At 41.9% G+C, this 25,547-nt stretch overlaps 2 protein-coding genes across 4 annotated transcripts in view; one reads left to right on the forward strand and one right to left on the reverse strand.

Moving 5' to 3' along the window:
* Positions 1-663: 663 nt before the first annotated feature.
* On the reverse strand, positions 664-4,293 carry PCARE (photoreceptor cilium actin regulator; the record flags this gene model as incomplete). Its single annotated transcript, XM_083376663.1, has 1 exon — positions 664-4,293. The coding sequence occupies one exon, from the start codon at positions 4,291-4,293 to the stop codon at positions 664-666; it is 3,630 nt and encodes a 1,209-aa protein (XP_083232789.1).
* A 14,597-nt stretch (positions 4,294-18,890) lies between these two features.
* Positions 18,891-25,547, forward strand: part of CLIP4 (CAP-Gly domain containing linker protein family member 4) — a 48,668-nt gene continuing 42,011 nt past the window's right edge. For all 3 annotated transcript variants that reach the window (XM_083356904.1, XM_083356905.1, XM_083356906.1), the window contains exons 1-2: positions 18,891-18,951; positions 24,592-24,745. In XM_083356904.1, coding sequence (XP_083213030.1) covers positions 24,613-24,745 — 133 coding nt within the window. In that variant the 5' untranslated portion in view covers positions 18,891-18,951; positions 24,592-24,612. The remainder of the gene's footprint in view (positions 18,952-24,591; positions 24,746-25,547) is intronic.

Raw genomic sequence — 25,547 nt, forward strand, 5'->3', positions numbered from 1 at the left:
AAGATTCTTAGATTTTTAAATACTGGAACAATTTTTCACATGAAGAGATTCCAGAACAATCAATAACAATGAGTAAAGAAACACAAGAAAACTCAGCACGCTTCATCAGCCATGGTAAAATAGTAAGACTACCAAGAAGAATTTAGACTATTAAATATATTTAAAACACCTAGGCCAGTAGAGATAACTAAAAGAAGAATATTATCAAGTAATAAGCAAAATTTCTCCCTTTGCAAACCTGTTTATTATATCAGCACACTACCTTTTCTTCAACTGGTTCAGAGCTGTTAGCTTCAGCATAACTTTGTGAAATGTAGCTACCCAGAAAAGAACTATAGCCAGCTAGTCAGTTTCAGAGATGAGAACATTTGAAATAGTTCTCACAATAGCATCACATGGAAACTCAATAAGGAAGCAGCCTGGCCAAAGCTAATGTCACACTGCCTGTGTTCTCAGAATATATCAGAAATTAGGGCAGGATGATTATGTACTATTAAAAACAATGTGCAGGTATAACACAAGGAGATGTGCCCCTATTCTATAAGCCTTTACTCACTGGAACAGTGGCTTGTCAGAAAAGAGCTATGAATTATAAACCATGAGGATTCTGACTATCAGACTATACATCTAAATGCAATTAAAAGGCTTTGATATTAAGACTTCTTACCTTGCTTGGTTAAGCACAGGGTCGCTCTCTGCTGTAACAAAAACTGGCAGTGGAAGCTGGAATCCAGGCCTGTGGTCAGAGAAGCTCCTTCTGAGGCAAGGCTGAGGACTAGCGGCACTGCTGATCATCCTCTGTTGATCCACAAGTTGCCTGAGCTGCATGCTATTTCTCCTTACAGATGTTGAGACTTCAGGCTGGGCCATAGACACTCCCATTGGGTTGATGTTTGATGACATCACTGGCTTGGCTTCAAATAAAGAAGAAGTAGCTAGACAAAATATTGAGTGAGCATTGCCAACAACCTTTGAGGAGGCAGAATGTGGCTCATCCTTGGAATCCATATTGTTTTGTAAACATCTATGAAACTGAGATGGGGAAATGGATGGAGAAGGAGTAGTTGCAAAAGGTGGTGGGCTTGCTTCTTGATCATGGCATGGTAGATTGGACACCTTTTGATTCTGGGAGCTTTGTTGTTTGCGTATCACTGGAGGATTAGAGAGATTTTGCTGAGGAAGTAGGGAAATCACTTTCCTCTGTACTGGGGAACTTGTTGACCTGGAGTGAGTTGAGGGACTAGGTTGCTGATGTAGAATGGAAGAAGAAACTTGATTAATAGCTCTGTAATTAAGTGGTGGGCTTGGAAATCTCTTCTGATTGGGAGGTGAGGAAGGTGGTATTTTTACTGGGGATACTCGGCTGATGAAACTTGATGTTTTCTCATTTTTCTTTAATAAATCAGGAGAAGTTTGCTTTTCAGGTAAAGGACCTTCACTGTTACTCATGTTTCCCAGATTGCTCCCATTTGGCTCTGATGTCTCTTTAGGATGTGTAAGAGGTATTATTTTACGAGACTGTTTATATAGATCTGCAACTTTTTCCATTTCATCTTCCCTTTTGCGGCAATCAGACATATGAGTTGCATTCAACTCCAAAAAACATTTATTTGGTATGGTATCTACCCCATTATTTGGTGCTTTGTTGACAGCTGGGGAATTGCTGAGATTCTTATTTGGTAACAAGTCAAGTGAAAAGAGGGAAAGTTTCATCCGTGGAGAAATCTGTGTCATTTTCTTGGTGGTGGACTGTTCATCTGCTCTGGCAATCTTATCAGCTACTTCCAAATAGCTTTCTTCCATTTTTATATCTCCTGAAGATTCAGTTGATTCATGTAAAATTTCCATTAACATTTCAGGTGGTGGAGGAGGTAGGTTTTCTATATCAATCTCACTAGAATCCTCATTTGTATCATAGCCACTTGCAAGTTCCATTGAACTATTATCACTAAGAGTACAATGTCTAGTTCTGATGTTTTTGCAACTGGTAACTTCTAATGGTGAAACTTTATGTTTGTGATTTAAGGGCACAAATCCTTTGGGAAGTGGAAGGTTGGGAGAAATGCTTTGAAGTCCAAACTTTCTGACACATTTTATTGGGCCCAATGTTCTTAAGCTTGAGGGTTTCACCAGACTTTCAGGTGGGCTAAATGTTTCAATTAACTTTTTCACAGATTTACATGGAGTGTTTGGTTTGGGGGTCCCAGAAGAATGTTCTTTTTTAGCTATCAAATCTTTTGAAGACATGCCAGTTGTGATCGATTTTTTACATTTTACATTTTCATTGTATCTACATGAAGGATCAGGCAGTATATTGAAATTTTTAGCAAGAGATGCTTTCAGTTTATTAGTGGAAGTTCTGTGAGTAACATGCTCAAAATATTCTGGGTCAGACAGTTCTTTTGTATTCAATATTTCCAATGTATCATTGATTTCCTCTTTTCCATTTAATTGATAAAATAATTCTAGCCTTCTGTCAAGATCTTTTTGAGTTCTTTGAAGTTCCAAAAGAGTTGGGTCCTCAGCATGACTTTTGAGAGACACCTCAGACCTAGTCCGTTTCTGTTTAATCCGTGTCTTATGGCCCCCAGAACCTGTACTAGGTCTCGGAAATTCTTTTCCATTTTCATCTTCCATCCATGCCCTTTGCCAACATTTAGCTGGAACAAATTTTATCTTTTCGCTAATGGCCTCTTTCATTTTGAGAATCATCTCATTATCTGCGCTATCTATTTGTTTGGTAGAAGACTTCTGTCTATTCTCTCTTGCTGCAGGAAAAGATATAGATCTTTTAGTTAAAGCATTTTTTTCTTTTTCAGACAGACTTATAGAGTCACATTCTTCCTCAGTTAAACTGTTGGCACTACTGTCTTCATTTGTGGAGTCAATGCTACCCAATTCATTCTGTTTGAAGCTATTACTTTCCTGGGTTCTATCACAGTGCCCAGAGTTAAAGGTTTCCAAGATATTTTGATGTTGGAAAAAAGCAGATCTACTTTTTGATGCTACTACCTCAGATGATGATATTACATTCCTTGTCTGTGGAGGTGAGTAAGATATATTCTTCAACTGTTTTTCCAACACACAGTCTTGGGACATGCTTATACCATCCCTGGAGTTGCATGGACATTTATGAATGGTCTCACAATTTGTTTCCATTCCATGCCTATCAATAATATTCAGATCTTTCACTGATTCATTGTCAATGCCTATTCCACTATCTTCAGAATAAAGAGTCATATCATCAAGGTAATGATGGGAAGATCCAACTGCAGATTCTTCAAGATTCTTTATTATCCTGACCAAGCGTTCATCAAGATGTCGCTTTGTTTTCATTTTTTCTTCTAAGCTGGTACTTGCAGACTGCAAAAAGTTGCAAGACTCCTGCAGGACATCGGAGGCTAAAGAGGCCACAGTTCCATTTAACAACTGCATTTTGTTGACAGTGTATTGTAGTAATTGTTGCAAAAGATCTGGCTGCTCTTTTGGATTTTCTTTGCCAGCTGGCCAAACCAGGTTTTCTCCCACTTCTTTGAGCAGATCTTCTCCATCTTCAGTAATTTCTTCTAAAAGGTGGTTGATTCCATCAAAACGAAAGAGCAAAAAGTTCACCAACTGTTGCACAATTAGTTGTGTTTCAGTAACCTGATCTGTCATGGATAACATAGCCTCATATTTGGCAATATTAGGATTGAGATATGCATATGCGTTTTGATGGGCCTTAACAAGAGCATCTGGGAAATCTATCTTTTTCTCAGGCTGACCTGCAGAAGGACTGGATTTCTCTTTAATTTTGCAAGGACGCCCTGGTTTTCCCTGCCTGTTCCTTTGCTTCTTCCCATTTTTGGGTTTTTGATTTTTGCTGCTTTCACTTTTATCTCCGATGGTAGCATCAACCTTTTCTGACTCACAACTTTTTTGCTTTTTAATCATAATTGCTTCTGCCATGTGTTTGTCTTTGTTTAACTTCTTTGATTCAGAAATGGCTATCTCAGTCTCTGAGGCTATCATTTCAATTTCTTTCTCTTCCTGGTCCAGCTCAGATAGCAAAGGATCCTCAGATGAGGAATAGAAATTAACATCCTTCTCTTCATTTGATAAATTTTTGAAGAAGTGAACTTTAAACTGAGCCTCCTCCTGTCTTATTCCTTCAGTATCACGAGAAGAGGAGCCTTTGATCAGCAAAGGAAATGAAAACCCTCCACCTCCTTGGTCAACTAATGTAATTCTTTTATCCATCAACTTTGTTTCAGGATTCTTAACAATATCACTACGTGAAGGAGTACAACCCATTGTGCTCTGTCTTCCCAAGTTTCTTTACCACTGAAAGATAGCCAATAAATTAAGCAAAGATGAAAAAAAAATGAAAACTCACAAGTTTAGCTGATGTTGGGAGCTGGCATTTTTTGAGGAAAGCATCTTGAAGAACCACTGCTTTGCAGATTGCCTGCTTATTAAGAAAACTCCAGTCCCAGCTTGGTCTGTGTATTCTCCCCTTGAACAATTTCCCTTATGAAAAATATCTGTGGCATTTTCAACTGAGCTAGGAGATTAAGAGTGCTTATGTCTCTTGCTTCTGCCTTAACAGATGTCAACCAGAAAGAAGGATTTAAGCTAATTAGGATAAGAAGCCCACAGCTAGTTTGTTGCGCTTGGAACAGGACAATTCCTGTTATGCACTGCATTTTACAAATTGGCTTATGGCCAACTGCAATGTGTTCTCATTGTATTTCATTTCTAAACTTTCTTTGGGATCTGAAATTCCAAAGACAAATGCAGTTGTAAGTCAGTTCCAAGGCAAAATACTACTGCACGGTCACCTAAAAGGACTGAACATGACCTTGGATGACTAATGCCAATTAGGAAGAAACACAATCTACAAAGCCAAAGAAAATGGCATTGAAAAGCTTATTAAGCCGTTCAGTCTTATCCCATCTCAAGATCAGCATAAGCAAGCATTCAATTCCTTGAAGACTTTCTCCAAGAATGCTTTGAATAGTTTTAGCTCTCCTCCTTTTTAAGTTTCCAAAATGATAAAGCTATTTTGCATAATTCTATTTTTCAGAGTTAAATAATGATCCCAATTCAGCATGCACTTTTTCCCCCAGCTCTGCTTTGATTTCTTCAAGTGCAAGAGCACCTGCAGCAGTTCATGGGAGACTATGAATTATTCACCAGAGTGATGTCTCTCAGCATCAAAAGAGCGCTCAGTAATCTTCTCTTGCCCAAAGGCTGGATTAATGCAACCAGGTGCAGTTGATTAGTCTAATGAAAATGCCCTTTATATGATCTTGAAGGGGTTCCCAATCACTTTACAGCCTGTACAAATAAGAGATGTTGTCAGTCTGAATACAGATCAGACTCTTGATCAAGAACAAGCTGGTGAAACACCTCACAGTCATGGTAGATCTATTCTAATGTAAATGCTTGAATTATTATGAATAATCTTTATTTTTCCAGGATCCTGGTTATTTTACAGTTCTTACATCACATAAATGCTGTAGATTACATTCAGTCCCAGAAAGAATTCAATACTGGGGACCTAGTATTGGGGACCTAGGACAATGGGCTTAAGTTGATCATGAAATGGAGAAAATTAAAGGAAAAGTTTGTCTCCCCTGTCATAATGGTAGAACTCAGATCATTGAATGAAACTCAGCATTGGAACATGTGGGTCATTGATAATGAATTTCTTCACATGCTGTATGATCTATGTAATGTATAGTGTTAGCAAGAGACATGGAGATAACTATATACTCGAAAGGTTTTAAACTAAGATATAGACAAATCAATAGAGTATTGTGCTACTAATGACTATGTTAGCTATTTTTTCACACAATTTCCTAATTAAGGGATTTTTTGCCGGCTCCAAAGATGGCGGACGCGCTGGGGAGAGCTCCGTAGCCCCAATGGTAAGGCGTCCCCCCAGGAGCCCCCCAGGGATGTCAACGGACCCCTGGGGTGGGGTCAGAAGTTCGGGCAGATGAGCTGGGCAATTGTGCCGCCCGCTGCCTCCCGAATCAGCCGTAGGGGCACCGGGACATCTCCGCCCCGCCGCCTGGGCCGTTGGCGGCCGTTGTAAATGGGGCCAACGCCTCCGCCCTGCCTCTACCGCTTGTTCTACTGCCGGGCAAGGGCGGCGTCTCCGCAGATCAGCTGTTCGGCGGAGGCGCCGACAACGAAGACAACAGCAGCAGCGGCGACAGCTCTCCAGCCCCCAGTCGGATCATCTGTCCCAGGAGCCTAACAGCGTCGGTGGCAGTGGCGGCGAGGTGTCTCCGGCCCACCCCTAAGCCACTACAGCCATTGCAGCCATCCAAGAGGGGCCGGCAGCTCTGCTCTGCCCCGGCCCCCTGATCGACTCCCGGGCAGCGGCGGCGTCTCCGAGCGATCAACGGAGGCGCCGCGGACCAGCTGGGTGGCGGAGGCAGCGGCATCGTCAGCAACGGCGGTGGTGAGAGCTCCGCGGGGCCCTAGTCTGTTGTCTCCCCACGGGCCTGAACACCGGCGGAGGCAGTGGCGGTGTGGCGCCTCCGACCCGCCCCTGAGCCGCTGCAGCTGCTGCAGCCATCCGGAGTGGGGCCGGCATCTCCGCCCTTCCTCGGCTCCCTGATATGCCCCCTGGGCAACGGCGGCATCTGCGAAGATCAAGAAAGGCGCCGCGGATCAGATGGATCAGCTAGGTGGCGGAAGTGGCAGCCGCTGCAACCACCCTGAGCAGGACTGGAGTCGCTGCTCTGCCTCGACCTCCTGGCCTGCTCCTGAATAGCGGCGGCGTCTCCATGGGATCAAGGAGACGCCGCAGACCGGCTATGCGGGCTCAATCGACCACCTCTGAGGGGCCTTTGACAGCGGCGCTTGCAGCAATGGCCTGGCGTCTCCAGCCCACCCCCAGAACCGCTGCAGCCGTCTTGAGTGAGGGCCAGCGCCTCGTCCTTCCTCGACCACCTTGACCTAGCCCTAGGCGGCGGCACTTCCGATCCACATCAGGGAGACGCCGCGGACCAGCGGATCCGGGGAGCAGCTATGCAGCGGAGCAGCAGCGAAAGCGTCAGCAGTGTAAGCTTCTCCAGACCCCGGTCGACCACCTTTACCAAGAACCCTCGACGGCAGCACTACTAGACGCGGCGTGGCGTCTCCGGCCCGCACCCGGGGTGCCGACGGTGTCTCTGTGCCGATCTTCAACCAAAAGACACCACGATGCAGCTGACCAGTGGATATAGCGGCGACTAGACCACCGAGGCCATCATCATCTTGCCTCCACCAGCTCTCAACCCCCCTGCCCTCCCTCTCCCCACAGGACATGATGGGCCTGGGTGCAAGCCACGGTGGCAGAGTGGCTTGACCTTACACCTGTAGCCCCATAGAGGTGAGAGCTCTATGGGGTATGCTTCACCCAGAGTGGGTCCTGGGAGGGGGGCGGGAAAAGACTATGGTTGTTCGGGGAAGGCGGGCCTTCCAGCTACCATAGCGCAGGCCAGGCCTACGACCATTCGCGAAGGTGGAGAACGAGGACCAGTCGCCGACAAAGCTCAGTGGCGAGCTGACGAACAGCCAATTCCCAGGATGGTGGGGAACGGCAGAAGGTGCACAAGCAGAGGGCCGTATCATCACCGGGAGAGTCATCTCCGCTCTGTACAAGTGGTGAGACGCTCCGACCCTCTGTACTTCCCCCGAGGACCCGGGAGCGAAGGTGTGCAGCCTCCTATGCTCAGGCTGGTCTACCTAAATGCCAGGTCCGTAGCTAACAAGGCTCACCTCGTTCGTGACCTAGTGGAGAGCGAGCACGTGGACCTGGCTTGCATCACGGAAACCTGGCTGGGCCCAAAGGGTGGTGTCCCTCTGGTTGACCTCTGCCCGCCAGGTTTCCAGGTGCTGCACCAGCCTCGGGCCCATGGGAGGGGCGGGGGAGTGGCAGTAATCATCAGGGAGTCCCTTAGCCCGCGAGAGACCACCGTCCCTCAGATAGTCAGGTGTGAGTCTCTCCTTCTGAGATACGGCCCGGGGGTGCAGTTGGGCCTGCTGCTGGCGTACCTACCACCTAATCGTACAGCGGAAGCCCTGCCCAAGCTACTCGATGTCCTCTCAGGGTTGGTGGTTGAATTCCCAAAACTCATGGTCTTGGGCGACTTTAACCTACCGTCCCAGGGAGGATCGTCCGAACTAGCTCGGGAGTTCATGGCTTCCATGGCGGCCATGGACCTGTCGCAAATAATTTCTGGACCGACTCATGAGGGAGGCCACACCCCCGACTTGGTGTTCTTGTCTGGACGGTGGCGTGATGATATCGGTGGGGGCGCCACGACCGTTACGCCCCTGTCATGGACCGATCATCACCTCCTACGGCTAGACTTCCCCTTTGCCACCCCCCGCCATGGGTGCACGGTGCCAACCAGATGGTACCGCCCTAGGCGCCTAATGGACCCTGATAGGTTCCAGGCAGCGCTTGGGGACCCACATGCACTCCCTGCTCACAGCTCGGCGGATGCCTTAGTGGAAGCCTGGGAAAAGGCAGCCACGGAGGCTCTGGACCGAGTTATACCCCTGCGGCCTCTGACCCGGCGCAGATCCCAGCGAGCCCCATGGTTCACTGCGGAGCTCCGGGAGATGAAGCGTCAGAGACGGGGCCTAGAGAGCCGTTGGAGATCCAGTCGATCCGAATCCGACCGATTGCGACTAAGAATCCTCACCAGGTCTTATCTCGCAGCGATAAGGGTGGCAAAATCCAACTACATTTCCACCCTCATCGCGTCCGCAGATAATCGCCCGGCTGCCTTGTTCAGTGTGACTCGCTCCCTACTGAACCAAAGGTGAGGGAGGAACCCTTGCACGGTCGAGCCGAGGAATTCGGTCAATATCTGTTGGATAAAATCGCTCGGATTCGAACCGGCCTGGACTCCAACTGGGCAGAGTTGGAAGAACAGGACATGGACAGTCTTGTCGACGTCATCTGGGAGGAATTTGATCCTGTGACTCCGAAGGAAGTGGACAGGACTATGAGGAGGTTGAGCTCATCCACATGCTTACTGGACCCGTGCCCTTCCTGGCTGGCTTATGCGGCTCGAGAGGGGACACGAGGCTGGTTTCTGGCGGTCATCTCTGCTTCTCTGAGTGAGGGTCACTTCCCCACCGCCTTGAAGGAGGCGGTGGTGAGACCTCTCCTCAAGAAGCCCACCTTGGACCCAACCTCATTGAATAACTTTCGTCCAGTCTCCAATCTTCGCTTCCTTGCGAAGGTTGTTGAGAGCGTGGTGGTGCATCAACTTCCTCAGGTCCTGGATGAAGCGGTTTATCTAGACCCGTGCCAATCGGGCTTCAGGCCGGGCTACAGCACAGAGACGGCATTGGTCGCTCTGATGAATGATCTCTGGAGAGCCCAGGACAGGGGCCATTCCTCTGTCCTAGTCTTATTAGACCTTTCGGCGGCTTTCGATACCATCGACCATGGTATCTTGCTGCGGCGCCTCAGGGGACTGGGAGTGGGAGGCATGGTTCTGCGTTGGTTCTCCTCCTTTCTCCAGGGTCGCTCGCAGTCGGTGCTGGCAGGGGGACAGAAGTCGACCCCGAGGCCTCTCGTTTGCGGAGTCCCTCAGGGGTCAGTCCTCTCGCCTCTCCTGTTCAACATCTACATGAAACCGCTGGGTGAGATCATTCGTAGCTTTGGAGTAGGGTACCATCAGTATGCTGATGACACCCAGCTTTTCATCTCAACTCCAAACAGCATCAGTGACGCCCTCGACGTGATGTCCCCCATCCATCCGGGAATGGATGGGGAGGAACAGGCTTCAACTCAACCCAGACAAGACTGAATGGCTGTACGTACTGGCAAGCCAGGATACTCAGATCATTCCACCCCTTAACATCGGGGATGAGTTACTACCCCCTGTTGATAGGGCCCGCAACCTGGGTGTCCTCCTAGACTCGCAGCTATCCCTGGAAGATCACATAGGAGCTGTGACCAAGGGGGCCTTCTCCCGGGTTCGACTGGTGCGCCAACTACGACCTTATCTGGACCTGGATGCCTTACGTACAGTCACCCATGCCCTTGTGACTTCTCGCCTAGACTACTGTAACACTCTCTACATGGGGCTGCCCTTGAGATCCACTCGGAAGCTTCAACTGGTGCAAAGTGCAGCGGCACGGACACTTTTGGGGGCCTCCCGATACTCCCATATCACACCTCTCCTCTGTGAGCAGCACTGGCTTCCGGTTGCCTTCCGAGTGAAATTCAAGGTGCTAACAATGACATACAAAGCCCTACATGGCATGGGTCCGGACTACCTACGGGAGCACCTTCTGCCAACATCAACACCCCTCCGTCCTGTGCGCTTCCACAGAGAGGGCCTCCTCAGGGTGCCACCGCTCAAGGAATGTCGGCTGGTGGCCCCCAGGGAGAGGGCATTCTCAGTGGGTGCGCCAGCCCTCTGGAACTGCTTGCCAACCGAAATCTGGATGGCCCCCGACCTCCGCACCATCCGGCGCGATTCCAGCAGTCCGGCCTGGCCTGATAGCTCTAATTGGGGTCTCAGTTGTTTTTACTATTGTTTTTCACTATTGTTCAATCTGTATACCTACCTTACTCTGTACACCGCCCCGAGTCCCTCGGGAGAAGGGCGGTTTATAAAAATAAATAAATAAATAAATAAATAAATAAGATGCAATAGGCTTCTGATTCATTCTATATGCATCTTCACTATTACTTGTATGTACACTGAGAGCTTATGCACCACAGACAAATTCCTTGTTTGTCCAACCACACTTGGCCAATAAAGTATTTATTCTATTCTATTCTATTCTATTCTATTCTATTCTATTCTATTCTATTCTATTCTATTCTATTCTATTCTATTCCAATAATAAAGTTGGAAGGGACCTTGGAGGCCATCTAGTCCAACCCCCTGCTCAGGCAGGAAACCCTATACCATTTCAGACAAATGATGGTCTAGTCTCTTTTTAAAAACTTCCTGTGTTGGAGTATTCACCGCTTCTGGAAGCAGGTTGTTCAGTGGTTAATTGTTCTAACTGTCAGGAAGTTTCTCCTTAGATCTAGATTGCTTCTCTCCTTGACTAGTTTCCATCTGTTGCTTCTTGTCCTGCCTTCAGGTGCTTTGAAAAATAGCTTGACTCCCTCTTCTTTGTGGCAGCCCCTGAGATATTGGAACACTGCTATCATATCTCCCCCCACATCCTTCTCTTCATTAAACTAGACATACCTAATTCCAGCAACTGTTCCTTATATGTTTTAGCCTCCAATCACCTAATCATCTTTGTTGCTCTTCTCTGTACTCTTTCTACAGTCTCAACATCTTTTTTACATCATGGTTACCAAAACTGGATGCAGGATTCCAAGTGTGGCCTTACCAAGGCATTGTAAAGTGGTATTAACACTTCACAAGTCGGGAGCCCATTACTCACGAGTAAAAGCCTTTTCCGAGGTGCGTGAGAACAGGAATGCAGGCAGTACACCCCTGGACAGGAGTCGTACTGTGGAGTTGAAGCCGCGATCCAACAGACGAGCCCCCAGTTGTTGCGCTGAGCGATTGATCAGGGTTCTGGCCTCAACTCTTAGAGCCCCGTGACAGGGGTGAGAATTTAGAGGGACCCTCGCAAGGGTGAACACCTTGAATATGGAAGGATTTTGCCCTTTGCCACCGACCCAGTGTGCCGGACGTTCCAACGGTCACACTTGGGAACTGCGATAGCTCAGGAACAGAGTCCTAGGACAAACTGAGGCACCAACACAAGTTTGTTCAAGGTGAGAGAGCACAGAGTGCCCGGGGTAGATGTTTTTGCCCCCGAACAGCTTCGCAAACCCTCTTTTTATTAGGCTGTTTCATCAGGGAGGGGGAAACACACTCATGAGGAAGGTCAAAGGAAAACATAACTCATTGTATACAACTGCTAATGAAGAGAGCAAAAGTCATCACAGGAAACAATAAAGCATAGCTTATGCTAACAGAGAACTGCTAATGAAGAGGGCAAAGGTCATTACAGGAAACAATAATGCATAGCTATCTTATACAAATGTTAACAGAGAAGACAAGAGTTGTAAAGCAAGGACAAATACAGGAGACAAGTCTTGTTATAAATGAAGCAGGAGACAAAGGTTTATCATAGGAATGCAGACTTCATAATTATAATTGGGGGAAGGCAGAGGTTTTATCTTGAAGCAAGGACAATTATAAAAGACAAGTCTTGTTATATACAAGTGTAAAGAGATTTATCACTACAACTCAAGAATGCAGAACTTTGTAACTTTTAATATAGGAATCAAAAAGGTCTTTTGGAGTCTGGGATAACTACATTCACGTGATCTTGATTGTATCCCTCTGTTAATGCAGCCTAGCACTGTGTTGGCTTTTTGGGCAGCTGCAGCACACTGCTGGCTCATATTTAAATGAATGTCCAGTAGGATTCTATTCTATTCTATTCACTTTAATATTGCAAGAGATATGAATGATCAAACACACCCAAGAAGTTTCATGTTTCATGAGACTGAATCCACCTGTATCTAAAACAACATTCTAAGTGCTCCCCAATATACTATTCTGAAATGGTATGGTACTTTCTTGGGATCACTACAAGAGATTTTGAAATATAATTTATTTTCTACCTATCTGTCTGTTCCCTGCTTGCCAAGATAATGAAAAATGCTAATAGAACTATTCCACTCCCACTTTACGGGTACTCGAATCTTACCTGCAATGCAAACTGAAATTTGTTGAACTTCAGGTGTCTTGAATGCTCTATGGGCAATTCTGAGAAAAAGAATATAATGAAGTATGCTGAAAATAGTTGATTCTCTTTTTGCATGTCAGCAATGGTCTGCAATACTAGCTTTATCAGGTACTTAGGAGCCATGGACTTGGCAGCACAATGGCTTAATAGCTGGCCATCAATACCTCAATTAACCAATAAGAAGCCACACCCAACCGGGCACCACATAAATAGCACACACAGAATAGCCCAAAACACACATTCTGGTAGACAGAAGTTCCCTGAGGATAGGCTCCAGCATGAGTCTGAAAGCTCAGGAGACTAAGCCTCTGGCCCTGGTGCCCGACCCAGATTTGATCTTGCAATGTTAGTCTTTGAATATACAGAAGTGAAGGAAGCATTCTAAGATGCTTAATTGTGAAGCAGTTTTCAATCTGTAGCTGACTTTAGTATATAGCACAAACAAAAGAGTTCACATAATTTATCAGCTGCAAGCTCATTCACAAAAACTGGTGTCCCTTCAGAAAATTGGCATTAATGCTTTAAGTATTGATTAGGTTTCCTCCTAATTTCTTACGTGGCTAGATCTTGCATTCCTGACTGAGTTGTAACTTGAAATTTAAAGAAGTTCTGTGGGAAAGAAAATGTAGCAATATCTTGAATGCTAATTTTAAAGTTACAGTTTTGTGATTTTTTTCCATTAGTAGCAGAGAAACCGAAAAGCAGAGCTATACATGTGCCAAAGGAATTTGCCAGGATCCAAACTGAATATGTAACACATATTATATTAGAATATATAATTTATTACTCATAATTCTTTCAGTATTAACAGCATCAACATTTATAGAGCAAAAGGAAGTGTAATGTATTTTACTCTGGACCACAAACAACTCAATGAAACACTGTAACTGTTGCTTTGGTTAGAAAGTGACTCAGAATCTATCCCTGCTATCCATTTTTGGCTCTGACTCCAAGGAGACCTATCCCTAACCCTAGTTTCATTTTCAATGGCAATGGGATTTTCCCATATATTTTACTATGGACCACAAAAAACTCCGAACAAAATGATATAATCATTATTGTTCCTAGAAAAATGATTCAGAGTGTATACCTGATATCTGTTTTCTACCCTGACTCAAGGAGATCTACCCCTAATCCTAACCCTATTCTCTTTTTCAATAGCAATTGGATATTTTCATGTATTTCACTGCAGACCACAAACAACTCCAAATGAAAACTTGTTACTATCACTTTCATAGAAAATGATTCACAATCTATCCCTGATATCCATTTTCAGTCCTGACTCCAAGGAAACCTAATCCTCACCCTAACCGCAACCCCAACCCAACCCCAACTTAACCCATTTCATTTTCAATGGCGATGGGATTTCCCACGTATTTTACTGTGGACCACAAACAACTCCCAATGAGAAGGTGTCAATGTCACTTTCCTTTACAAACATCTAAGAATCCATCCCTGATATCTACTTTTGGCCCTGACTCCAAAGAGGCCTAACCTTAACCCTTACCATAGTTTTGTTTTCAATGGCAATGGGATTTTCCCAAGTGTTTTAGTATGCACCACAAACAACTCCAAACAAAAAGCTGTAACCATTTTTTTCCTTTGAAAAACAACTCAGAATCTATCTTTGATATCAGTTTTTGGCCAAGACTCCAAGGAAACCTAACCTTAACCCCAACCCTAACCCTAGTTTCTTTTGCTATTTTCAATGGCAACGTATCTTTCCTTTACAAACATTGCAATGATACCATGTAGATATAAGCTTGGGAAGACTGGGATGTAAATTCCAGTGAAAACTGGACTTCCCTTTAAGGTAAACAGTCTATTCTCAGCCCAACCTAATGAAATGAATTGCTAAAGTGGAAGAAAATGAAGGAAGATTCTGCTGTACATTGCCTTAAACTCCCAAGAGTCAAGCATAATGAGATGTGATGAAGAAAAAACTAAATATTATAGTACCCGTTGCTTTAAGCTTAAAGCAGAAAAATAAAATATGTCATAGACTACTTTATCACCAAGGCAAATTTAATCAGAAAAAGATAAGCTATCAAATGGATTGCTTGAAGGATTTTTTTAAAATTTGCATTAATCAAAAAGTTTCATCACTAATGGAATCTATATCCACCTTCAAAAAGTTGGATCAGAAGGCTTGAATGGATTTAAAAAACAACAACAACAACCCAATTCCTGAGATGCTCTGTGCCAAATGAAATACAGAATCCATGTAGCATACATGTGTCTTTACATGGATTGGCTGAGATCATATAACCATGTTTCATGGGATAAACATTATCCAATAGTGCTTTGAATACAATGTTCAATTTTGAAGAGTAACAGCTTTCTCATACACCCAAGAGTTTATATTTAATGTGGACAAACTAGATAGGACCAGCACCAAACTAGGAAGATGTCTGACTGCAATAGGGATTTGGAAAAGTCCTATCTTGCCTCTATCTTACTTGATGTGCTTTGTGCAATTATAAGAAATGATGTATTAGAACACTGTAAGACACAGGTGACTCCATATGATGAACATGGTGGTACATGTTGCTACAGACACGAAACTAAACACAAATTAAAATTACTCCATGCTTAGTTTCAATAGACATGCCTGCTCTTGTTTTAGAATCCAATAAGACATGTATTTCCAGAATTAGTGGTTAAGGTTGCTATATATGTGGGCCGAGCCCTTGTTTTTCCTGCAAACAATGCTGTCACAGAAGGTAATGCCTGCTCTAACTAGCTATGCAAGTTGCCAACCTGATTGTGCCTTTCTTCATATTAATGGCAACCCATAAAAATCCTGGCTGCAGAGCAAACAAGAAAAATCTGGGTCTAATGCTTCCTACTCAAAAAGTAGGACCCAGATTGTTGGGGGCAATTAAGCTGACTTTGTAATAATGCCGCTTGGGGTGTGTGTGTGAAAGCCCTAATAAGCAGGCATATACATAGAATGAAGGCTACTGCTAAGCTTGTAAGCCGCCCTGAGTCTTCGGAGAAGGGCGGGATATAAATGGAAATAAAAAAAAATAAGTAATGTTTCAGACTATCGGAGAAACCCACATTGTTATTAATTACCCTTTTTTCAATTGTTTGAATTGAACATGCTCAGAAGGACTCAGAGTATGATTCTGTCAAAATTCTCACTGTAGCAAATATTAGGGGAACTTCCTTGGTTGCTGATCATTTGTTAAAATGGATTTAAATCTATCAAAAGCAGTCAAATCAATAATGATTTGGTATACTGTGCACTATAATATCTACCCTTGACCTTCATAAGATGCTGACTGAATAAAAGCAGCTATTTTGGTACTTATATATTAAAATTGATAAATTTGACAAAGGATAATTAATGGCAGACCTTAAAATGACTATTTTGGAAAAACAGGACTAAATGCACCATTGAATGAGAAGTTGCTAAACTCTAATACATCAAAAGATTTCAAGCAATCCCATTGGTCTCAACAAATACAATGGGTGTTCAGTATATTAGAGTTGTTAATTAAAAAGGTAATGATCTGTATGTACTTTTCTTGCTCCAATATAGAACACTACATTTAATTGGGCAAATCGATCACCAGAAACCTATTAGGTTGCAAAATTGCCATTAATAGTTATAAATTTTAGAACTCACTACTTCTTCCCTGTTATTGTTTCAGGATTTTTATATAATTTTATCCTTTAAAAGGGACGCGGTGGCTCAGTGGGTTAGGACACTGAGCTTGTCGATCAGAAGGTCGGCAGTTTGGCGGGTCGAATCCCGAGTGCCGCGTAACAGAGTGAGCGCCTGTTACTTGTCCCAGCTTCTGCCAACCTAGCAGTTCGAAAGCACGTAAAAATGCAAGTAGAAAAATAGGGACCACTACGGTGGGAAGGTAACAGCGTTCCGTGCGCCTTTGGATTCTAGGCATGCCGGCCACATGACCACGGAGACGTCCTCGGACAAACGCTGGCTCTTTGGCTTTGAAACGGAGATGAGCACTGGCCCCTAGAGTCGGGAATGACTAGCACACATGTGCGGGGGAAACTTTACCTTTTATCCCTTAAAATTATATCCTTATATAATCCTGCTACATTTCTTTTTATGATTGATCTTGGCCAATAATTAATTAGATAACCTAGAAATGTAGAGAAATTATAGTATTTTTAGTTCCTAATGGGTTACCTAGAACTCAAAAAGACCAAGAACTGTAGTGTGGCTTCTTTCCTTATAACTAGTTCAACGGATTGCTTTTTGTGTTACCCCAAGAATATAAAATTTAGCTATTTCAATAGAAAAATCCTACATTAGAAGAATTTCATGCCATATGAAGCTGAAAGATATACTACAACTATGAGATATTATTCAAGTAGGCTTTAGTGATTTTTCTTCTTTAACATAGCATACCACATAATTATCTTCATCTTTCTCAATATAAAATGTTCCTCTGCTTTTACTTTCCACATTAGAGAAATTAGGTAATTTGCCTTAAAGTTCAAGTTAACAGAGTTTTAAGTACTGATATCAGCCACTTCCTTTTCATTCCAATATGGAAAGCAAGACAACTGGAAAATTTGCCCATTTAAATGTAGTGTTCTAGATTGGAGCAAGAAAAGACAAGAAGCTAAAAATAAAGCAAGTGTATTTGGCTGCTCCTCCTTTTGCACATACACTCGAACATAGATATTGGCTACTAAACTCTGCATTTTTTGAAAAAACTAAAACCTTCACAGGGCTGTGTAGTGGGCCGTAAAGGGTGCTTTGCAGGATGCATTGATAGTGCATCAATAACATTTGTGCATGTCAAAATGTGCCATTCGTTATACCTTTAAAAGGAGCAATGAACGGAAGTGGCTGGTTTTCATGAAACAGCATGGAAGATCTACTGAATCCTGACGGGTCAATTTCCTGCTTTATAAATGTATTCTCTGTAATCTTAGATTTTTTTTTCTACAACTTTACATATAATCACAATTTACTAAATTAATTTTTAACTTGTCTTAAATTTTATTTACTATTTACTAAGATTTATAAATACTCAACACAGTGCTTGTAAGATTGTCATAAACTGGCTGGCAGCTGACAGTCAGCTGTCTGGCTGAGTTCCATTATATTCCTCTGCTTGCTTATTTCATTAGATGACTTATTATGGGAATCAGTTTCTCTAATTCAAGGGGGGAAAGACATTCTTTTGCTCCTCTTTAAATGCACTTGCTTGCGGCCACAACTATTTTATTCCATCTAATAGGAGATAATAGGATAAGAATAGTTTTATTCAGTGGTGGGATTCAAATATGTGAACAACTGGTTCTCTGTGTGGATGCTGCTTCCGGAAATCCATTCTGGGCCTGGGCAACAAAAAATTAGCTACCGGATCTTCCGAAGTAGTGTGAACTGGTTGAATCCCACCACTGGTTTTATTCCATCTAAAAATAAGAATACTGAAGTTTAATTCCAACAGAAAAGCCAGTAGAAATTTATAACCCATTAGCACAATGTTAAGCAAGTGTATTCAAAACTCCAATCTAAAGGGTTTATTCCTTAGTATATGCATATTGGTAGCACTATAAAATGCCTACTTTGATATTATAGGAGGCAATAAGATAGTTATTTTTGTGAAATGATCTGTTAGCGTGTCCTATTTTCATTTAGTGAAATGTTCCTTAAAAAAGGACAAAAAGGACAGATCTAATTACAAAACCAAGTGCTTTTATGTCGCCTATCCTACACATCCATCAGATTTGACACAAAATACAAATTGCTGAGACCCGATGAAGTCGCTCGAGTTGCTTTTCCCATCGAGGTCCGCGCACGCGCGTCTCTTCGTCTTAAAACTTAAAAGAGCGAATGCGGACCATCGAATGAGGGCGTGGCTTCAGGTGCTTTTCCCGAGAGCTAAACCACGCAAGAGGCGGCATCGGACGGCAAAGGATACGGGTATGTAAAGGACCTCAGATAAGGGGCGGAGTTAACGATGCGGATTGGCTAGGCGGGTCGGCCGCGCGCCGGAGTGGGAGCGAAGGGGGGAAAAAAAAGGTTAGCGACGGGGAGGGGAGGGGGGGGAACCTTGATGCAGATCCACTGCTGCATGGGGTGGTCGGGGGGCGGGGCCTAGGAAGCTTAGCGGGACTACCTGACGTCTGTGCGGTGGGCGGGGCCTCGATCGGTGGGTGGGAACTTTCCCCCTCGGTTCTCTGGAGCTTCGGGAGCCGCAGTTGCGGAGGGGACGGCAGGTGAGGGCGCGGGTGGGGGGGAAGTTGCTGCTGCTGTCTTCGTGCGGCTTACCGGGAAAGACTGCGGGGCAGAGCGCGCGGAAGGGTCGGTCCCCATTCCCCAAACCGGAGGCGTGGCGTGGGGTGGGGTGTGGGTAGACCGAGGACAGAATGACGCGCTGGAGGGGGGCGAGGATGCCCTGCTTTGTGGTGTGAGGGGTGGACGGTGGGGGGGGGAGTGATGTCATGTGGGACCATAACGTCTGAAAGGAAAAAAAAAACTGCAGCTTGGCTGCACGTGCAAGCGGGTGGCGCGGGGAAGCCGGTTTGCGTGTACGCTGTAGCTCAGGGGTCTTCAAACTTGGCCCTTTTATGACTTGTGGACTTCAACTCCCAGAATTCCTCAGCCAGCTGGCTGAGGAATTCTGGGAGTTGAAGTCCACAAGTCATAAAAGGGCCAAGTTTGAAGACCCCTGCTGTAGGCTGCTGATTTCGGCGGCAAGTCTGAAGGGTTGTGGCAAGGTGGGGGCGAGAGATGACTAGGGGCGATGTCTGCGGGCAGAACTGGGAGCGAAATCAGAAAACTGCTGGAACGCACCCGGGATGGGTTTCTGAACGTATGAAAGCGTTATGTAACTAACAAGAGGTTTTAGGAAGGGAGGGGTGGTGCTCTGAAGGAGTTTCCCCCCCCCATCTCCCATGGTCAGCGGCATCTTTTGTCAATTTCGTAGTACAAATAGCCTCTTAACTTTTTTTTTTTAAAAAAAATCAGACTTGATTTTCTCGCTCCCTGGCTTTCTTTTCTGCCAAAGGTATGTTAAAAAGGAACAATTTCCCTAATAAGCCTTAATAGATGTCATGTCTTTAAACCGGGGCACTTCAGGTAAAACTGCAGGATAAGGGTAGATTGGCATCGAAGTTTCCTGTAGTTTTTCTTCTGTCCATTTGCTACTGATTCATTGAAGTTGGATTTAATTTGAGCTAATGGAGGACTGTCCTATTTGTAAAGCAGCAAGACAGAGCAGCTTTCAGTCCTAGTACTTTTTTTTTCTATTTTGGGGAGCTAGCCTGGTTACTTTTTTTTAACATACCAAACTTTCTGTGACAGAATTTCTGTTAATAATTTTTTGCCAATGTCCCTCTATTAAAAGAACAGATAGTATAACATTATTTGTCACGTTTATTTTAGAACCCTCATAAATGCAATCATTTATTGGTAGAACAGGAAAAGCCTCTTAATTTATGAAGATTAAATGCCTTCCATGTCAAATTAGAAATGTTTCTGATTAGGTTTTGTTTTGTTATTTGTGTATCACATTTATCTCCAATTGCAACAAAAAACCTGCTGATTTCTGTGCAGTTATCCTAGTATAGAGTATTAATTTTATAGGCCCTGCATCTTGCCGAAACTTTTTAACACAACTGTTGATTGTAGTTGCTGAAGGTTGTGCTATATTTAGTAGCAGGATAAGACCTAATGGTGTTTAATGGTATTTACAGTCTAAACTATGCACAACTAAAACATAGACCACTTTTTCCTCCAGTGGACTTAGAATTCTTTAGTTATTAGCTAAATGAAATCAAGTAGATGTAGGGCTAGCACATTTAAGATGTGGAGTCTCTTGTACCATCGGAGTGAACAAACTCACTGAAAGATATCTAGTGAGTGAAGAATCTGAGCCTAGTTACAGTATGTTTGGCTTGGCTTCCTTCAGATAACCTACGTGCAGCTGGTGAGTTGAAAAGCCAGAACTTGTTTTGAAGGAAGGTGTGACTCATAGCCAAGTCCATCAAAGACATACTTGGCTTTTCTTTTCTTTCAAAAGTTGTGTTAAGTATTATTGGAGAATTGTTTTGCTAATAAATAATGTTCACTATATTCACAATTTACAAAATCTGTGTTTTGGTAACTAAATATTTTTGTAAGTCACCCAGAGTCATTGGTGAGTAGACAGCCATATTAATTAAATTATAAATAATATGTAAAATTTAAAATAATATAAATTATTTTATATTCTTAAATATAGCTTATAATAAAAATTAAAATAATGGCTTTAACCAGTTCAAATATTCTGGGTAGTGTACAGTACTATAAGAGTGGATTGAAAAATGTCTACCTAAGAGGCCTTTATCATTTCTGAATTTATCTGGAAACAATTAATTATTGTAATGAATTCCAATATATTCAGAATTACACTTGAGTATACTCTTCCACAGTTTGTAGGATTTAAGTCATTTTGAAATGTAAGGAGTAGACTGAAAATAGAACAACAAGATCATGTTGTGAAGTTATGTATAATCCAGAGAGAAGTAATTTTCAAAGTCAATTATTTACCAAATATACATTCTAGTCAGCTGTGAAAGTTGAGTGCTAAGACTTTATGGTGGAATATGTGCAATATGCTACATTATATGCTTTTGTAATACCTGATTTAATTATATAGCTCACAATACCCAGTTACTGGGTTTTGGCCAAGTCTTAAAACACTAGAGAATTCCTAGAAATCTGGCACTCAGACAAAGCAGCCATCAACAGGCACATAGAAGTAAACAACAACAACAACAACAACATACAAAGACAGTTCCAAAGAGACAATCAAAAAGCCAAAATGAAAGAACCCAAAACACCACCCTACCAGCAATCAACACCCAGATAAACATCAAGATTAACACAAGAACAATTTACTTGTTTTTTTGTTTACAATATCCCAATCAAGAAACTATCAACTCAGACAAATAAATTAATAGTAAACAGTCTACTAAAGTAACCACTGAGAATGTTCCTATCAACACTGACGGAGCAAGGCACTAATATGTAAAAAGAAAACACCCTATACCTTTGTAGCATTGATGTTACCTTTTTTGGTAATGAAATGTTTGCCAGAAAACAGCTAAACTCAGAGCACCCGATATATTCTGAAGTAAAAAATTGTATTGTAATATATTCTATCAGAGAAATAGCTGGATTCATAAACATATAAATAAATAAAGTTGGATAGAATCCTGAAAAAAGTTCCTTCAAAACGCTAGTAGAATTGGAATCCATAAAAACAATAGGTCAAAGACAGAAACAATGGTTGCTTTCTTTTATATATCAGTTCATCCATTTATTAATATAACACATTCCCAAGTATATGAAAGAATAAAAGAATTGACAGGTTGTAATTATTTTTAAGGAATATTAAAACTTTTTTGTATTTTGCTGGTAATTTTTGCTTTATGTGTTGTTGCAGTGCACTAAAATCGACTCATTGTCTTTAGAGATCTGCAGAATATAATACTCAGATAATTTACAATCATTGACCCAGATGCACTTAAGCTAGCAGATTGCAATGAATCAAGCTAATTAGAACTGTCCTCTAGAAATGTAGAAAAACAGTGCTTTTCAGAAGTTGTCCTAAAATATGTTTCTATATTTAACTTTGAATAATCAAGAAATCATGGGATAGCAGTGTTAAAAGAACATATGCATTCCAAGATACCTGGAAAGAAAAGGGGATGTTTTTCTGCTTCATCTAAGGCCTTTTTTTTTCAAAAAAGAAAAATGGAAAAAATAATTTTTACATATTTTCTTTTCATACAATACAAAAATATTTGTGAAATAAATTGATATGAATTTAGAGATATTTCTGCCAAATCAAAGAAACAAATAAGTTAAGAGTTTTACTTCAGTCCATGCAATTGATAAAAATAACAGAAGACTATGCTATTCATTTGAAAATATATGTATTCTGAGTCTTGTATCTCCCCCCCCCAATTTTTCATGAGTATTTACATAAACTGCACTTCAGATTTTGGCTTTATGCAAATAGCTGTGGCTTACCAATCTCTTGTTCAGTGGCCAGTGAAAACTACAATGGTACTGATAAAATAGACCTGTGTCTTCATGCCTAAGACAGGTGAACAACTACTCTGTATTAACACTGTACTCTCCTGGCTAATATACTATCACCTTACGCTAAATATACCCTGTGTCTTCATGCCTAAGGCAGGATTAGAAAGTATAGTCTCCTAGCTTCTAGCCTTCGCCAATTACACAAAACTCACTCTCATTCATTTAATGGTACAATTATTTTTCTTGTCCCATGAATGAGAAACACCCCTCTTCAATTTTGACTTGGTGAAATCTATGCAAGTCTGACTTTAATAGTATTTATAACTTTTTTACCTTGAGTGCTGAACATTGGCTCATGAATAGTTGATATGTGTTTATAAAGAATCTTGTAATGAATTCAGGTGATCAGCAATAGCTTTATATTTACATACGGATAATAGTCATTCTGTAATCATTCTATTTAAAACCATCTCTTACATATTAATCTATAATACTAGATTACAGATTACCCTTCTTTAATCTGTATTATAGATTATAGATTATAGATTATATACTACTATAAACACAAAATGCTGTTCCGTTCTGTTTTAATGCTTCATTGCATTAAAAATAACAAATATAGCTTAATAGGTTTTCATTTCTATATAACTTCATATTTGGGGAAAGTGTTTTATTATCTACCTTACTTAAAAGTGACCTTAAAGTCTTTTCTGTTGAAAAGTAAATATTATTTAATTAAAAATTAAAAATCCAATGCTGTTAATGTTAGCAAGCCTTTGTGAGGCAGAAAAAGTAATATGAGAAACCTTTCCTACATTCTACTCAGTTTTCTAGAAATAGTTCCTAAATTTCAGATTAATTGGAACAAATGTGCCTTAAAAGGTTTGACAAGAACTATTGAAAGAAATAGAATATGTAAACAAAAAATCAAGATCTTCTGAGAATGGATACCCGTATTTAATCACATGTTTCTTGTAACTTTTTGTCTGTAGCAAGTGTGTTCTTGGCTATATACTCCATGATTTTTAAGCAATGTGAGGACTAAATTTTATCTTGAAAATTGCAGGAAAATAATTTTTAGACTTAAGACCATATGCAATATTATACTTCGATTTAGATAAGAAGACCTGCTAACCCTATAGCATATTGTCAGCTAATAATAAGTAAGGTTTTATTCTGCCTTCTAGTTTCATCTCAAACCTTGTGATAAAATACTAGTATTTAGGAGTGATGAAATGTTTTATTTATTTATTTATTTATTTAGTTAGATTTATATACCGCCCTTTCCCTGAGGACTCAGGGCGGTTTACAGGGAGTTAAAAAAAAACCAACATACAAAAATTAAAAACCGAATTAAAAAATATTAAATTAACCCTGTAGACTTAAAAACCCCAATTAAAATTTCTCCTCAGCCTGGGCCCGAAAGCTCAAAGAGCCAGGTCTTCAGGCCCCAGCGGAATGATCGGAGGTCAGGGGCAGTTCTCAGCTCCACCGGCAGCTGGTTCCAGAGGGCCGGCGCTCCCACTGAGCAGGCCCTATCCCTGGGTGTCACCCGCCGGCAATCTCTCACCGGCGGAACCCTGAGCAGACCCTCCCTGTGGGAGCGCACTGGGCGAAGGGCGTTTGATGCCGGCAGCAGGTGTTCCCTCAAATAACCCGGACCCAGGCCATGATGCATGCAACAGCTTGTGAATTCACATAATGTTCAAAATATTTGGAATCTCTTAACTATTAGTATTTTTAGTAATAGAAATATGAATTACATGAGCAAATAATACTTAGAGTCATTGGTCAATTGATGATATTTTTGAAAAAATCCTTTTTAGCCAAAGGTGGCTTTCTAAAAGATGACCATAGAGGATCTTCCTGACCCTTCTGAAGAAGGCGTTTCATTGAGTAGAAGACACCAGTTTTTTATCTCAGGCTCCGAAGATTCAATTACCCATTCAGTCTCTGCTGCACCAATGCCTTCAGAATATGGTAAGATTATTTATAGGAGGAGGGAGCTTTGCAGAGCTGTTTTCAAAATATTGAATGAGTAGAGATTGATTCCAAAGGGATGGTCGGAACTTAAAATAAAAAGCTCAACATTCTCTTGGAAAATATTACAATTGTGTTCTTAAAATGTGCTGTATGCTAGATGTAGTGAATTATCTTTCTCAGAGAATAGCTTTATTATATAAACAATGCATAACGCACATCTTGGAAAATCATTTTGCTCCCAACAGAAAAAAAGTAGTATGAAATATATAAAGTTGTTTTACTACCAGGGCATCAAGTGCAATTTTGAGTGCTATGTGAAATATTTGTGCAAGTGACATGGAAACCATTGTACAATATTTTGTATGCTAGTCATGTGAAAAAACTGATACTGTGTAATATATTAGAACTTCTTTCCACTTTGAACATCCTTTCGTGGTGGAAGACTAGAAGCAAGCAGGCAAATACCAAGTTTTATTAGGTAATAAACTCTCACAAAAACAAATTATTTCAATTTGCATGTATTGTAATTAATTAAATCATATTGCAATTAAATAAGGCAGCTCAATAAATAAGATGTAAAATTTAATATGTTAAATCAAATGTTAATATATAACAACATATTTGCTAAACTGAATGTATGAATGAAATTGAAAAATTAAAGAACAAAATGAATTGTAGCCACTTGCTTAATAATCTTAAGAACAGGAGTGATTAAAATATAGTTTTAGTGAAGACCAATGCATGCTCATCTTCAGACTGTTGGAAGCACCTGCTTCTGATTATTAGCTTACTCAAAAGA

The sequence above is a fragment of the Vipera ursinii genome (genome assembly GCF_947247035.1).
Source record: "Vipera ursinii genome assembly, chromosome: 1".
In the NCBI taxonomy this organism is placed as follows: domain Eukaryota; kingdom Metazoa; phylum Chordata; class Lepidosauria; order Squamata; family Viperidae; genus Vipera; species Vipera ursinii.